The 15,784-nt window shown below is 40.0% G+C and overlaps 1 protein-coding gene across 2 annotated transcripts in view; it reads left to right on the plus strand.

The window, feature by feature from the left end:
* The window catches only part of DMGDH (dimethylglycine dehydrogenase), a 54,750-nt gene extending 47,663 nt beyond the window's left edge, over positions 1 to 7,087 (plus strand). For both annotated transcript variants that reach the window (XM_059694244.1, XM_059694245.1), the window contains 2 exons: positions 73 to 207; positions 6,479 to 7,087. In XM_059694244.1, the coding sequence (XP_059550227.1) occupies positions 73 to 207; positions 6,479 to 6,694 (351 nt within the window). In that variant the 3' untranslated portion in view covers positions 6,695 to 7,087. The remainder of the gene's footprint in view (positions 1 to 72; positions 208 to 6,478) is intronic.
* Positions 7,088 to 15,784: the final 8,697 nt, after the last annotated feature.

The raw sequence follows: 15,784 nt of genomic DNA on the forward strand, positions 1-15,784 counted from the left end.
AAATGCTTGCATCTCTAACCTTGTCACAGCGCCTGAGCATTCATTCATCATCATTATCTTGGGTTTCTGCAGCCAGCAGACTTCATAGGAAAGCAAGCACTGAAACAGATTAAAGCCGAGGGGCTGAAACGGAGACTGGTCTGCCTCACCTTGGCCACGGACGATGTGGATCCGGAGGGAAATGAAAGCATCTGGCACAAGGGCAAGGTGAGTGCTGAGGCCCTCTGTGCAGGGCCATGTGGCTTTTCTACAAGGGAAACTCTCCTTGTCTGTTTCCTTTTAGAGCTTTTGCAATTTATTTATCTCTCTGAGAGACTACACACTTGATTTCTCAGCTGACATTCGAGAAATCAATTAACTAAAAGAAAAACAAAATGCTACGCATTTTTGAAAACATAAAATTCATATGCTTTGATTAAAGAATATAAACCCAAGAACGTGAAATACATTACACAAAGAGGAAGGTATGATTTAGAGGGTGAAGTCATCTACTTGTTTGCCACATCCCTATTTGTGAATGCAAGAGATAAATCCTACATAATAAAAGCCTAATACGCTAAGTGTCCAGTCGTCCGGTTGGCGGTTCAACCAATCAAAGCATAATATGCTAATGATATGCTAAGGCCGCTCAACCAGTTGCTATGACGTGCACTGACCACCAGGGGGCAGACGCTCCAGCTGGTAGGTTAGCTTGCTGCTGGGGTCCGGCTGATCGGGACTGAGCGAGATGGGCCAGACACAACCTGGAGCCCTCCCACGGTCCCTCCCCAGCTGGCCAACCTCCCGCATCCCTCCCCAGCCCCGATTGTGCACCAGCAGGGTCCCTCGGCCTGGCCTGCACCCTCTCACAACCCAGGAACCCTCAGGGGATATCAGAGAGCTCGTTTCAGCCTGATCCCACAGGCCAGGCTGAGGGACCCCACTGGTGCATGAATTCATGCACCGGGCCTCTAGTTTTATATAAAGAATTTGGCATTCTCGACTTAGCTTCTTTCAGAAGATGGCGATTCTAACCTTATCACATTAGCAGAAAAAAATTTCCAAATGAAAGCTTCTATGACAATAAAGGGTAGAACCTTATACAGTAAAGTGGACAGTAGAAACCACTTGGCTCTTCAGGAAGGGTAAATTACCTTCTTCTCACTTTAGAATGTTACATCTCATCCTTTCTTTAGTAAAATCAGGTAACTCACTGAGAGACTTCATTTCCACCACTTTGATGACTATTGTAAAACCCAATTTGGCTCAAGATTTTGCTGGTGTTACCAGGCAGATGGAGGTAACTCAGCTTAGACCAAGGGGCAGGCAGGCACAGGGCCTTCACTTAAACAACTGGTCCATATTGAACAGTGTCTGCTTGGCCAATACCCAACATCTAAGAGCCCATGCCTGGGTTTTTTCCCATGCACTGCAGCCTACTTAATATTTGTTTCCATTTCCCCCATCTTTTCAGGGAAAAAAGAGCACTGGAGGTGGGGAAGGCAGTGGGATCAAATATCGGCCTTTGGATTACTAAAGAAATGGGCATGGACTGGGGTGTGGGTCAGCTGGACATAGAACTCACATCTATAGAGTTCTACTATGTACTGGATGTCTTTTATGTCCTCTCCAATCTGATTTTACCACACCCTTCCCAGATACTTATGATCATCTTCATTTTAATGAGGCTGATCATTTTGATGAGGCTTTGGGGCTCAGAGAGGTGAAGTAAGTGGCCTGAGGTTATACAGCTCATGATTGATGGAGCTGATTTCTGACCCAGGTATAGTTGGTCCTTGAATTGCTAATCCTTTATTCTAAGCCATGCTGAATACCCCAATTTACTCTCTTCTCTGCCTCTGCTGATGTCCCACTGTATACTCTGCAGCACTAATTATATACCCACAGCTCTTGTAATCCAAGTAGCAGGTGGATGTTATTAAACACTATGAAGCCAACAGACTTGTCTCAGATCTCAAGCTGAGAATTATGCTGAGTTTGTTCTTCTGTTTGAACCATTCCTACTCTTTCCTCACTGCTTCCCCTTCCTCTTTCTGTTCTAAACGTCTTTGCCAGCCCTCTTTTCCTAATAGGCTCTTCCTCCAGTTTCAACCAGACTGTTAGCCATCTTAAATATGATACCCAAGTTAAAGTAAAAAAAAAAACCTGGACACCTGTACCCTAAATTTACACAATGTCACATGTTAATTATATCTCAAAGCGGGGGTGGAGGGGTGTGGAGGAAACCTTGGGGAGCCCAAGTTCGGTTTTGAATCTTCCTTTGCCATATCTGTGCACTGAGTTTACATGCTCTACTGTTCATCTTTCCTACTGTATGCCCTCTGCTTAATCTACTTATAGGGTCCTTTATTGATAACATATCTCTTAAATTTCCTGATATCACTTGTCTGCTCTTTGGTGCTTAATAGGGTCACTAACCACCCTCTTTGATCCTCTTTATACTCTAGAACAGTGGTTCTCAACCTTCCTAATGCCGCGACCCTTTAATACAGTTCCTCATGTTGTGGTGACCCCCAACCATAAAATTGTTTTCGTTGCTACTTCATAACTGTAATTTAGCTACTGTTATGAATCGTAATGTAAATATCTGATATGCAGGATGTATTTTCATTGTTACAAATTGAACATAATTAAAGCATAGTGATTAATCACAAAAACAATATGTAATTATATATTCCATATGTGTTTTCCCATGGTCTTAGGCAACCCCTGTGAAAGGGCCATTCGACCCCCAAAAGGGTTGAGAACCGCTGCTCTAGAATGATATGAAATCGTTTTTGCTTTTTATTTCCCAACTTTGTCTGGACTTTTACAGCCTTTGGTATTGGCCATTCCATTCTTGCAAATATTTCCACTTAGAGAGATAGGGTAGAGATAAAGTCATGTTCTTAGCAAGTTTTTTTGTTTTGTTTTTTTAAATTACTGACTAATGACTTCAGTCCTCACAACCCAATAAGGTTGTGAGGTATAATTTTCCTCATATTGTAAATAAGGAAAGAGAATTAGAGAGATTTGGAGGCCTTTCCTAAGGCTACACAAAGATTCAAAGTCTAATATCTGTCCTGAATTCTATATTACCTCTCATAACTTTTTTTTTATTATTATTAGTTAAGGTATTACAAATGTGTCCTCATCCCCCCCATTAACCCCCAACCTTCCCCCACCCCCGCCCCGCACACTCATGCTCCCATCCCCCTGTTGTCCATTCTTAGCAAGTTTTAATCAAGTATTTACTATGTGCCAGCAATATTCTAGGGATGCTGCAGTGAACAAAATAGGCAAGAGTGATATGGAATTTAGATTCCAGGGGAAGGAGAGAGACAATGAACATAATAAATAAGTGTCATGTCAGAGAGTGATTAGTACCCTGAGGGAAAGTAAAGCCCAACTGGGAGCAGGGCACTGCTGGACAAAGGGATTATAATTTTAAATAAGGTTTATTTTTTAAAAAATTAAGGCCCAAAGTTGGGAATGGAAGGGGTTTCATTAGTTCAGCGGTTCTCAACCTGTGGGTCGCGACCCCTTTGGTGGTCGAACGACCCTTTCACAGGGGTCTCCTAAGACCGTCCTGCATATCAGATATTTACATGACGATTCATAACAGTAGCAACATGACAGTTATAAAGTAGAAATGAAAATAATTTTATGGTTGGGTCACAACATAAGGAATTGTATTTAAAGGGCCAGAAGGTCGAGAACCACTGCATTAGTTATAAAAGCAGCTTTGCTGGCAAGTTTTGAAGAAGTTTATGGAGAAGTAAGTTTGAGAATTTAGAAAGTCATATTTTTCGTTATTCATAAACTAAAATGCAGCAAAAACACTACAATATAGCATCCAGTTTAACTTATGTGACGGCTTTCAAAGGCCATTTACCATGTTGTCTTCTCTACGTCAGCTAGCGGTGTCTTCAAGTCTCATAAGAGAAGAATGAGAAAAGGGTAGAAATAAACAAGGCTTGTTCACATTGGTAAAAAGGAGGCCAGTGTTTGATTTCAAAAGAATATGAGAGTGAGTGTGTCCTAGGCAGAGGGTGGGGGCGGGTTGTTCTTGGGAATTGCTGATAAAAACCAAGCAATGAGTTTAATTGAATCTGGAGGATTTTAAGGTAGAAACAACATAAGATGTATGCTAGAAAAAAAATATTTTCCTGGCTGTTTAGTAATAGGATAAAAGGAAAGGCCAGACTTCTAAAATACTCTGGGTTACTAACTCCTCGGTTAGAGAGAAATTAAAGTAGCAGAAAGCAAAGCATTTGATAAATGTCTTCAAAATAGCATTCACAAAATAAATATACTACTATTTCTTTAACTTACTAACGCAGAAATCACTGCTGGGCTTTTAAGAGATAGGAAGTCCTGAGGAAATGGTGTACACAGTCTCAGAGTGATTGTGGGGTTTTGACCCCGTGAGTTAGGGGATTTGGTCAAGAGACTTGCCCAGGCCTCTTCCTGTTTTCTTAAGACGCCCAAGCAAGTCAGGGTAACTTTCCCAAGAATCCAGACACAGATCTCTGTTTTACAGACTGGGAAGTGAAACCGAAGTTACCAAGAAGGACTTTCAAAAAGCAATGCTTAAAACTCCAACCTCCCTGACCCAGATCGCTGTCTTAGATCACTTATCTATGATCTAAAGGAGAAAATGTGTGTTCTCTAGGCAATACTTGGGCAGTTAATAATCTTCAAGAGAAGCCTTTACTAATGAATACATTGATGTTTGTTTGTTTGTTTTTAACCAACCAGTTCTCACCATAACAAGTTGGGAAATGATATGGAGAGCTTCTGATTTGGGATTTCAACGAGATAGTTAACAACTAGGGCTGCAGAGATAGGAGTCTATATTTAATGTCATCAAAGTGTAGCTTCTAAAAGACTAGCTACACTATCATAAGACGGTTGACTAGTGGGTTCCTTGCGGAGGCAGCTGAACGACCACCAGGCTGATGCACGTCCATGAATGTTTGGGGTCACCAGCCCTCTGGGCTAGGCTGGGTGGCTGGAGGATTCGTGCATGTGTGCAGCCAGGAGAAGCCGTGTGGAGCAGGGCTGTAAACCAGGTTTTGCTTTTGTTGCCTTCCTTTTACATTTTTAAATGTGGCATTTTAACCTGACATATGTACTTACATTGTAATCTGCTTTTCCTTCCCTTTCAACCTTTCCTTTAGATCTGGTTTCCACTAATCTTATCTTCTAATCAGGATTGTTTTATAGATTTATTTCTTTATTTTGTAGCTTAAAGCTTTGTTTTCCTCTCCTGAGTTTGATTCCTTGTTGAGTATTGTTCTGTTTTGCCTTCCCAAGTTATCCTGTTTCATCCTCCTTAATTTGGATTGTTCCTGCCTAACACTATGTCTCCACTCATCCTGAAAAGTTGTCATCCTCCATCTCAACCTATCTAGTTTCACCGCCTTGAAAGTGTAGAACAAATCCTGGCTTCATTATGTTGACAGTCTTGATTTCGTGTTATATTTTCTTGTATCTCTGTTAATTCCTTGACGAGGCTGGAACTAGGCCTCTGCTAGTTCTCTAGAATGTACAGAGTAGAGCTAGAGAGGGTAAAAGTTAACATTTATTTAAGTGCCTAGCAATTGCCTGGAATTGTTAAATGCTAGTTGTAAGTCATAAGGAATATTCACTTCCCATTGACTATATATATATATATATATATATATATAGAGAGAGAGAGAGAGAGAGAGAGAGAGAGAGAGAGAATTGTTTGGTTTTTGTTTTTTTATTAATCCTCACCCGAGGATATTTTTTCCATTGATTTTTAGAGAGAGGGGAAGGAGAGGGAGAGACAGAGAAACATTGATGTAAGAGAGACACATTGATTGGTTGCCTCCCGAATGTGCCCTGACTTGGGCTGGAGATCGAGCCTGCAAACAAGGTATGTACCCTTGACTGGACTCGAACCCAAAACTCTTCAATCCATGGGCCAATGCTCTAATCACCGAGCAACCGACTAGAGCCCATTGACTATATATGAATAAGTAGTTTAATTGAGCACCATTTTGAGCACGTTTTCTGATCCCCCTCAGGGATAGTTAACTAAGTTTGCATTTGGGTTTTTAGATTTTTCCCCCCATTTATTTATTATTGCCATACTGTTTGATAATAGAAGAGAATTTTCATTTAAACTTTAAAAAACATCTCTTCTATTATCAAACAGTACGGCAATAATTTAAATTCTTCTTCCTATTAGATTTCTTGGCATGAAACGAGCAAAATACTGCCAGGCATTAAAACACTAGATGTTATTATTTAAAAATGAAAAATGTCAAAGTAATATAGACATATACTTTGAGAATTATTTTTCAGAATTTATACATTTTCATTAATTTTTCTCAAAAAAGTGAAGTTCTCCTCCTGGTGTTATACCCACAGACTTATTTGTGAGTTGAGTCTATAATGTGTTTCCATCGGGAGGGGGAGCACAGAGCTGTGACCTGGCTGCTGAAGATCGCTGGGTCTTGTTTTTCAGGTGGTTGGCAACACGACCTCTGGAAGCTACAGTTACAGCATCCAGAAGAGCCTGGCTTTTGCATACGTCCCCGTAGAGCTGAGTAAGGTGGGACAACAAGTGGAAGTTGAATTACTAGGCAAACATTACCCAGCTATCATCATTCAAGAACCCTTGGTATTGACGGAACCAACCAGAAACCGACTTCAGAAAAAAGGTGGAAAGGACAAAATTTGAAAAAGACCTTCAGCAGTCAGCTGAATTATGGTTGCTACATGATTGTACTCAAAATTATAATTGATTTGTGGGAACAGGAAACCAAGGATTCATTTCAAAATCATCAAAATCCAGATTTAGAATCTTAAAATCTTTTTCCTGTTTCCTCAGCAAGATAGAATAATCCATTAACGCTTGCCATTGTTGTTTCAAATGAAGAAATTGGAAATGACCATTTTTATTATCCTATATTGTTTCTTATAAAATTCAATCAGTAAAATATCTTGGCATTTGCTAATTAATATACAATCATTGTTACAACAGAATTAAAAGAATTAGAAGAATTTTAGGAACATATACATATGGTTTTTATTAGATGAAAACAAATTAATAAATTATGTTTTACATAAAAACGTGCAATACTGTTAATGGATTTACTGCATTGAGAAATATTTTCTAAGTTGATAAGGAATAATTTTAATTTTTCATAATATATATTTGTTGAAAATAGTATAATTTAACATTAATATATAACATTTTATTCACTTCTCTGAAATATTTATTTTCTTAATAAATTCCCTGAAAGCAGCTTTATGGGACATTATTATTGTCCTTTCAAAGGTTGTTTTAGAAGAGAAATTGCAAAAAAAGAACAGTCTTTCAAATGAAGCGATACTTGTAAACCTTCTGAAATGAAGCTGAAATATAAATAGGTTGTGCCAGTACAAACACAGTTTGAATATTGAACACCTCTCTTTGGGAAAGAATTAATGTAAGTTGACATCACTCTGTGCTGTTCTGAATATCATTTCACAAAGTATTTGACAAATCAGGTCAAACAAGAGCTTAAAAGTTGTGTACAGCAAGAAAACAAATTCATTTAAAAATGCATCTTTGATATACTTCTTGAAATTATTTGGCTTTAGTTCACTGAGTAAGTCACATTTTTTATAAAAGGTAGTTGATCATTTATAATTTATTATATACTTGTTACACATTTATTGAACTTTTCTTAGGTATTCAAAAAAGCTGAATATGAAGCGTGATAAGATTCTGTAATTATTACACATTTTCAAATAATTCCTTGCAAGTTTTGAAAAGGTGTCAAGTTTGCATTTTAAGTGTTTCATAACAGTAATTATATATTAGAACACCTCAATATGCCATTTATTTCTCTTTGGAATGTCCTCTTAAATAAGAAAAGGAGGAAATCCTCTTGGTAACAAACATTTCCTAATTATCAAGCATTATCCAGACCTTATATCTTAGTTCTGGTATTAGGTGCTGGTTAATGATGTTGGGAATCAAGAGATCCCTATTCTCATTTCCTGCCTTTCTGTAGCCCTGTAACCTTGGAATATTCACTTACTATCTCTGGATTCCTCTTCTGCAAGATAGACTCTTCTAGGTTCTTTTTTTTTTTTTTTTTACACTATAATAACAAGAGGCAATAATGAAAGTACAGCATTGAATTCATGTCATAGAGTTAATATAGCACTAAAACAGATCAATAGAAGAATGGAATGTTGAGATGAATATTAAACATTTAAAGAAACCCTATCCACAGTATATAAAAGAAATTTACATCCTGATTTCCTTCAGAAGCTGCCCCATTCCTTCTTTGTTATGTGTTAGGTACTATTTGGTTTTGCAGGTCACCCCAGCACCCCACTTCCACCCAGCCAGTGGTCTGGCCTAGGTTTGACCTATGACCGACAAACCACTTGGCAATGGAGAGATGAGCCAAGTTAACCAGATTTTTCCCCGCATAAATTTGAACTGTGAACCCCCAGAGAGTAAGCTGATCAGCACTAAAAGCTGGAGATGAAAAGACATGTGGAAAGAGAAGCCTTGGAGCCTTGGGCAAGGCGAGCTCCTGACAAGCAGAGGGGCCCTGAGTGGGACGGAGAGAGTGAAAGACCCGCTCTTCCAGCCCTCACTCCCAACGGCTAGCAGCCAGTTCTTAGGTGAGAACCCTGACTCAAAAGAGCCTCTAAAACCCGCAGCTTCTGGGAAGTGAACCATGAACTCGGGCCTCAAAGGCGTGGGCCCAGGACTAGTGTCGGCTGTGAACAGCAAACGCCTGGCATGCCTGAGAGCACCCGAGTCGGCGGGAGCCGTGTCTACAGCTTAGGAAAAGGTTCTCAAGGATATGATGGCGAATGACCGACACTTGCTTCTCTTGAGCTTGGAAAGCTTCTTGGAACTGTCAAAGCATTTCCAGTCCACACATTCTCAAAATGTTTATGGATGTTACGTGACTAATGGTCACATCCTAACTAACCTGTCTTTATCCTTTACTACAGATAGGAAAGGTGACAGAAAAAAATATTTTAAAGTAAGCTGTGTGGGACATTGAATAGGAGACAGATTAGATTTGGGAATTTCAGTGCGAGGACTTTGTGCGCATATTTGAATTGAGCAAAAAGAAAGGTTGACATTAGGGAACACAGCGGCTGTGAAAAGAAGAAAGTTTCAATTGGTAAATAGCATCCTTTAGCCAAGGTCTCAGAAAAGCAGGGAACCAAAAATTCAGTTAATTATACTTTTGTCTGATGATCTTCATGTAAAAATTAAAATGATCATCCTGTCTTCTCTCTGCCATCAGTGAATCTTTAGAATAGGGCAGTAGTTTATAGATACTACATTATCTATACTAATAAAAGGGTAATATGCTAATTAGATTGGATATCTTCGGGACATTCTTCCAGACATCCTTCCGGACAAAGCCACGGTGGCGGGGGCCGAGGCAGAGGCGGTTAGGGGCGATCAGGCCGGCAGGGGAGAGAATTCGGGGACAAGATCAGGCCGGCAGGGGAGGGCAGTTAGGAGCGATGAAGCAGGCAGAGGCAGTTAGGGGCAATCAGGCCGGCAGGGGAGAGAATTCGGGGACGAGATCAGGCCGGCAGGGGAGGGCAGTTAGGAGCGATGAAGCAGGCAGAGGCAGTTAGGGGTGATCAGGCAGGCAGGCAGGTGAGTGGTTAGGAGCCAGCGGTCCCAGATTGCAAGTGGCAGTCGGACATCCCCAAGGGATCCCTGATTGGAGAGGGTGCAGGCTGGGCTGTGGGAACGTCCTCCCATGCACGAATTTCTTGCACCGGGCCATTAGTGGAATATAAAAGGGAAACATATTACTTAATTATATTGTATCCAGGTATGATTATTTATTTTACTAAATCATACAAGATATCTAGAGGTAGGCTCAATGATATCATTAAGTATCTCAGTTCCTTTTTTTCCTCCTCCCCCAAAAACAGTTTAGTATAAATCTTTTGTTGTTGCAATTGTTGATGTTTTGGTCATCTATCTATCTACCTATCTCTTTCAAATTAGCATATTTTTATTACCTACCTTCATAAATATTGTATTCTACATGGAAATTAATTTAAAGAACCCCAATAATATTGTGATAGGTTTGCATGGTGACAGATGATTACATTTTAAGGTATATAAATGTCAAATCATTATACTGTACACCTGAAACTAAAAAAATATTGTATACCAATTATACTTCAATAAAAAGAAAGAACTCTTAGTTATACCATAGGCCCATAACACTCACAAACTCAGCTGCATGCATTCATTTCCAAGTAAGTGCTTTAGTGCTGGAATCATTCATGTTTCTTCAGGCATAGTTTGGGCCTTCAGTGCTCATAGAACCAGTTATCCTTTAAACAATAGGTTGGAAATAAGGACAGCAGAGTGATCATAAATACAAAGAAGCAGGTTCAGTTTCTTCAGTTCTGTCATTCTGTGTGATCACTTAGAGTTTCTATTTATGTTTATTATTTGCATTATGAAATAGAGGGAAAACTTGTGAGGCATAATATTGTGTTCAGTAAGTAAAAAAATTTTAATTCATACATGAAATATCTTACTGACTTTGAATATCTTTAAAATTCAAACTTCTTTTTTTAAATTGTTAATTGGGTTAAAGTTAAAGGAAGAACTAAGAAAATATAATGCCACATCAGTAATACAATTTAATAGTTACCTAAGTTGTAACTTTTCAGTAAATTATTAGTGACTGGACAAATTATTTACATAAAATATTATATCAGATTCTAATCAAAGGAACAGTATGTAGGAATTGTGGAGAAGGCAAGTAACTAGAAAAAAACTAAGGAAATGGTCATTTATTCAGAAAAAGCAATCAAATTTCAAAAAATCCCAGGAAAAACAACAAAAGATGCTGGCCTTAAACAGCTAGAAGAAGTTAAGAAGCAGTATTTGAATGCCTTGATCTTTTTCATCAAATAATGTCAATGTTTGTTATCATTCAGCCATCTTCTCTGATTTTAGAAGATAAAGAGCAACTTTAGAAGTATTTATCAGCCTATATAATAAAAGCCTAATATGCAAATTGACCAAACAGCAGAACAACCAGCGGAACAACTGGTTGCTCTGAAGCACACTGACCATCAGGGGGCAGATGCTCAATGCAGGAGCTGCCCCCAGCCACTGTCCCCAGGCCAGCCAAGGCAGATGCCAGCGGCGGCCCCCTGATTGTCCCGCCAGTTGCCCTGCAGAGGGAGGCGACCAGTGGCAGTGGTCGGGGGCTTGGCCATCCAGTGGGCGGCACCAGGCCAGCCAATGTGGGTGCCAGCAGGGGCTCCCCAGTTACCCCACCGGTTGCCCTACAGATCGGCTCTGATCACCGGCCAGGCTTAGGGACCCTACCCGTGCATGAATTTTGTGCACCAGGCTTCTAGTATATAGAAATGTATGATAGATTTTCTGATAAGGATATTTCAGTGGAAAAATTTTAACTAAGAGATATTTGAAAGTTACTATGATTGTTCCTAAGGGAACAGAGATGTAGACAGTACTGCAATTTCTGGAGTTTGTTGTTAAAGGACATTTTTATGAATCTCTGCCAAACATCATTATGTTAAAGTCTTTTTCTAATTACTGGTACATCTGTTGGTCATGTAAAAGAAGCTTTAGAAATTAAAAGCTTAAAATGTTCTGCAATCAACTATGTGCAAAGATAACTGGACAAATCTGGCTCTGCCATCTATTAAACATTAATATATGAAGAAGATTCATTTCAGTGAAGTCACGGCAAAGCTTAAGGCTTAAAAACAGAAAAGGTGACTTTATTGCTTACAGCCAGTAGACCAATTTATCACAACAGCTCAATATGTAGATATATTTCCCTCTTTAAAAAAAACATTAATTTTGCCCATCCAGCATGTCTCAGTGGTTGAGTGTTGACCTATGAACCAGGAGGAAATGGTATAATTCCTGGTCAGGGCATATGCCCAGGTTGTGGTCCCAGTCCCCAGTGTGGGGCATATAGGAAGCAAGTGATCAATGATTCTCTCTCATCATTGATGTTTCTATCTCTCCTTTTCCCTTTCTCTCTGAAATCAATTAAAATATATTTTAAAAAACATTAATTTAAAAATATTAACCTCTTGCTTTTTTGTACTATAGTATTTATTTTATGTCTATTTTTTCTTATTCATTTGTTGTTTCTTACTATTATAGGAGAATATTTTCACCCTTTAAATTTCTCTTCTGGTCATTATTATTCATTTTATTTCATAATTATTACTAAAAAATAGTTGTGTCATATGAAAAAGGTAGGGTTTTAAAAAAAGTGATCCTCAATCTGGTCATCTCACTAGCTAAGATGGCTTCTTCATTCACATGTCGGGCTTTTCACCAAGGGTGACTGTAACAGCTGGGGCTGGCAGAGTTTGTCTCTCCATGGGCTTCTCCATGTGACTAACTTCTAACAGGTAGGTCAAAGGAGGGAACTTAACCTGGAGAACCAGGAAGGAATGCCCTGAGGGGCTGCCAAGGTGATACTCGGACCATAGACAGAGGAGCTGCCAGTGGGAGCTGGAACCACAGAAGAGATACAGCTATGCTGCTGAAGATGCTACCCAGAGCAAAATGAATGGAAGTAACACCCTGACTTCTCTCTTCCTCCCATTCTCCCGGCTCTTACCAGCACCTTCCATTTGCTGAACCTAACTGGAGCTAAGGAGGTAAAGGAGCCTGGGACATGTAGTTTATAGGATTTGACCTCTCCTGTGATACAGACCAGAGCAGAGGAAGATCATGAAATGGATTATATAGCAATAGACAATGACCATCATACAACACAAACATAATCCGTTCAGCCCTGGCCAAAGGGGTCAGGTCAAGAGATGCAAACATGTCTACTTAGGATGGAGGGAAGTTGTGGCATGGCCTAATGCACTAGTATTTCTAGGAGGTGTTGAGACTTACTTTTCACTGTATGCCTCTTTAACTTAACATTTTAAAAAACTATGTACACGTTTCACTTTTTAAAAGCTATGTATATATAAAACTTTCTTATCTAGCAAGAGTAGATTCTTACCTTCTTGGTCATACAATATGACTATTTTAAATACAGTGGTCACATTGGTTGAGATATTTAAGCATGATTGAAAAGAGTTAGCTTAGAACTGCTTAAGAAATTGGTGTATGATGTAAAAAGTTCAGTACAGAAAACATGAATGCAATTCAGTTGTATATAATAAATATTGTGTGAACATGAAGGCTTAGGTTGTGCGAAAAGCAAGGAGAAGGAATGAAGAAGTGAGACAAAGTGCAACAGCAACATCCTGTTTCTTGATCTGTCAGTTAACTTGGTGGTTACATGGGTGCGTTCACTTTCTGAGAATCCATTGACTGATGTGCACTTTTGTGCGATCTCATACACAAAAAATGCTATGCCAAAATCTCTTTTTAAAAAATTAAATCTTTATTATTCAGATTATTACAATTGTTCCTCTTTTTTCCCCCCATAGCTCCCCTCCATCCGGTTCCTACCCCACCCTCTTCCCTTGCCTGCCCCCCCCCCCCCACTGTCCTCATCCATAGGTGTACGATTTTTGTCCAGTCTCTTCCTGCACCCCCACACCCCTTCCCCTCCGAGAATTGTCAGTCCACTTCCTTTCTATGCCTGATTCTATTATATTCAACAGTTTATTCTGTTCATCAGATTTTTTATTCACTTGATTTTTAGATTCACTTGTTGATAGATATGTACTTGTTCATAATTTGTATCTTTACCTTTTTCTTCTTTCTCTTCTTAAAGGATACCTTTCAGCATTTCATATAATACTGGTTTGGTGGTGATGAACTCCTTTAGCTTTTTCTTATCTGTGAAGCTCTTTATTGACCTTCAATTCTGAATGATAGCTTTGCTGGGTAAAGTAATCTTGGTTGTAGGTTCTGCTATTCATCACTTTGAATATTTCTTGCCACTCCCTTCTGCCCTGCATAGTTTCTGTTGAGAAATCAGCTGACAATCTTATGGGTACTCCCTTGTAGGTAACTAACTGGTTTTCTCTTGCTGCTTTTAAGATTCTCTCTTTGTCTTTTGCTCTTGGCATTTTAATTATGATGTGTCTTGGTGTGGTCCTCTTTGGATTCCTTTTGTTTGGGGTTCTCTGTGCTTCCTGGACTTGTAAGTCTATTTCTTTCACCAGGTAGGGGAAGTTTTCTGTCATTATTTCTTCAAATAGGTTTTCAATATCTTTCCCTCTCTCTTCTTCTGGCACCCCTATAATTCGGATGTTGGTATGCTTGAAGTTGTCCCAGAGGCTCCTTACACTATCTTCATATTTTTGGATTCTTTTTACTTTTTGCTTTTCTGGTTTGGGTGTTTTTTGCTTCTTTGTATTTCAAATCTTTGACTTGCTTCTTGCGATCCTCTAGTCTGCTGTTGGAACTCTGTATAATATTCTTTATTTCAGTCAATGTATGCTTAATTTCTATTTGGTCCTTTTTCATATCCTCGAAGGTCTCACTAGATTTATTGAGGGTCTCACTAAATTTATCGGCAGTTTCTAAAAAATTCTTGAAAAACCTTATAACTGTGGTTTTGAACTCTATATCCAGTAGTTTGATATAGAACTCTATATCCTCCATTTCTGTCATTTGTGACTTGTTTCTTTGTCTCCGCATTTTGGCTGCTTCCCTGTGTTGATAAGGTGGCTTTGTGTGCTAGGTGTCCTATAGGGCCCAGTGGCTCAGCCTCCCCAATTACTTGAGGTGGACACTCTTGGTGCACCCCTTTGTGGGCTTTGTGCACATTCTTGTTGTAGTTAAGCCTTGATTGTAGTTGGAATTGACCTCCAGGCCAATTGGCTGTGAGAATCAGCTGTGTTTATGGTGGGAGAACTTCTGTGCTGGAGACACCCTTCTGGGGCAAGACTTGCTTCAGTGGGGCTTTGGTCCTCACTGAGTCTGCCCCCTGAGTGTGTCCCTTATGGATCTTAGGAGTTGTAATTTGGATGGTCCCACTCTGACCACTGGGTACACTGGCTCTTGGATCTCTAAGGAGGTGCTAATTTAGCCTCTGCCTGAGGCTACCCAGCAGGAGCTATGGAGAGATCTGCAGATTTCTCTTCTTTGTTTGGGATTTGGAGGTGCCCAGATGAGGCCCAGCTGAGAAGCAATGCAAGCTGCTGTGGGGCCTTGGGCCTTATTTTGGCTGTTCTGGGTCTCTTGACCCAGCTGCAGTTTGTTAGGTAATTTTAGATTGCAAAGGGACAGGTCATTCATATGCAAAAGCCTCTGTGCACGGCTTGGGTGGGGCGGGGTCTCAGGGAATCAACAGGGCGGAGCAAACAGCTATGGCTGATCCTCAGTCCTGCCCTAAGTGGCCCCGGGTCTCAGTGTCCTGCGGTAATCGCTGCAAGCACCTCTGAGAGAAAGCCTCCCTCGAGTTTTGCCTGCTGCCAGATAGTCCAGTTTCTGCCAGTATGAGTCTGGGTCCCCAGAGACTCGCCCGGAACTGGAGTTCAGAGCAGTCGGGAGCTTGTGTCTCCCTCCTGATTGAAAAAGACAACTGCGTCCTCAGTTGTCAGCCCTTTCCGCGTGCGCCTCCATACCTCTGCACTTTACTTCTGCACCTCCTCTGAGTCTCAGTGATTTTCTCTTTCCTTCTAGTTGTAGAATTTCCACTCAGCCAGCCTTCCTGTGGTTCTGGATGATGCTCATTTTGTCTTTTAGTTGTATTTTTGAAGTGGTTGTGCGAGGCAGCAATTTCAGGTGTCTACCTATGCTGCCATCTTGGTTTCTCTCTCCAAAATCTCTTTATATGGTACTATTTCTACTCTCTAC

This window comes from Myotis daubentonii, chromosome 4, assembly GCF_963259705.1.
Source record: "Myotis daubentonii chromosome 4, mMyoDau2.1, whole genome shotgun sequence".
Classification (NCBI taxonomy): domain Eukaryota; kingdom Metazoa; phylum Chordata; class Mammalia; order Chiroptera; family Vespertilionidae; genus Myotis; species Myotis daubentonii.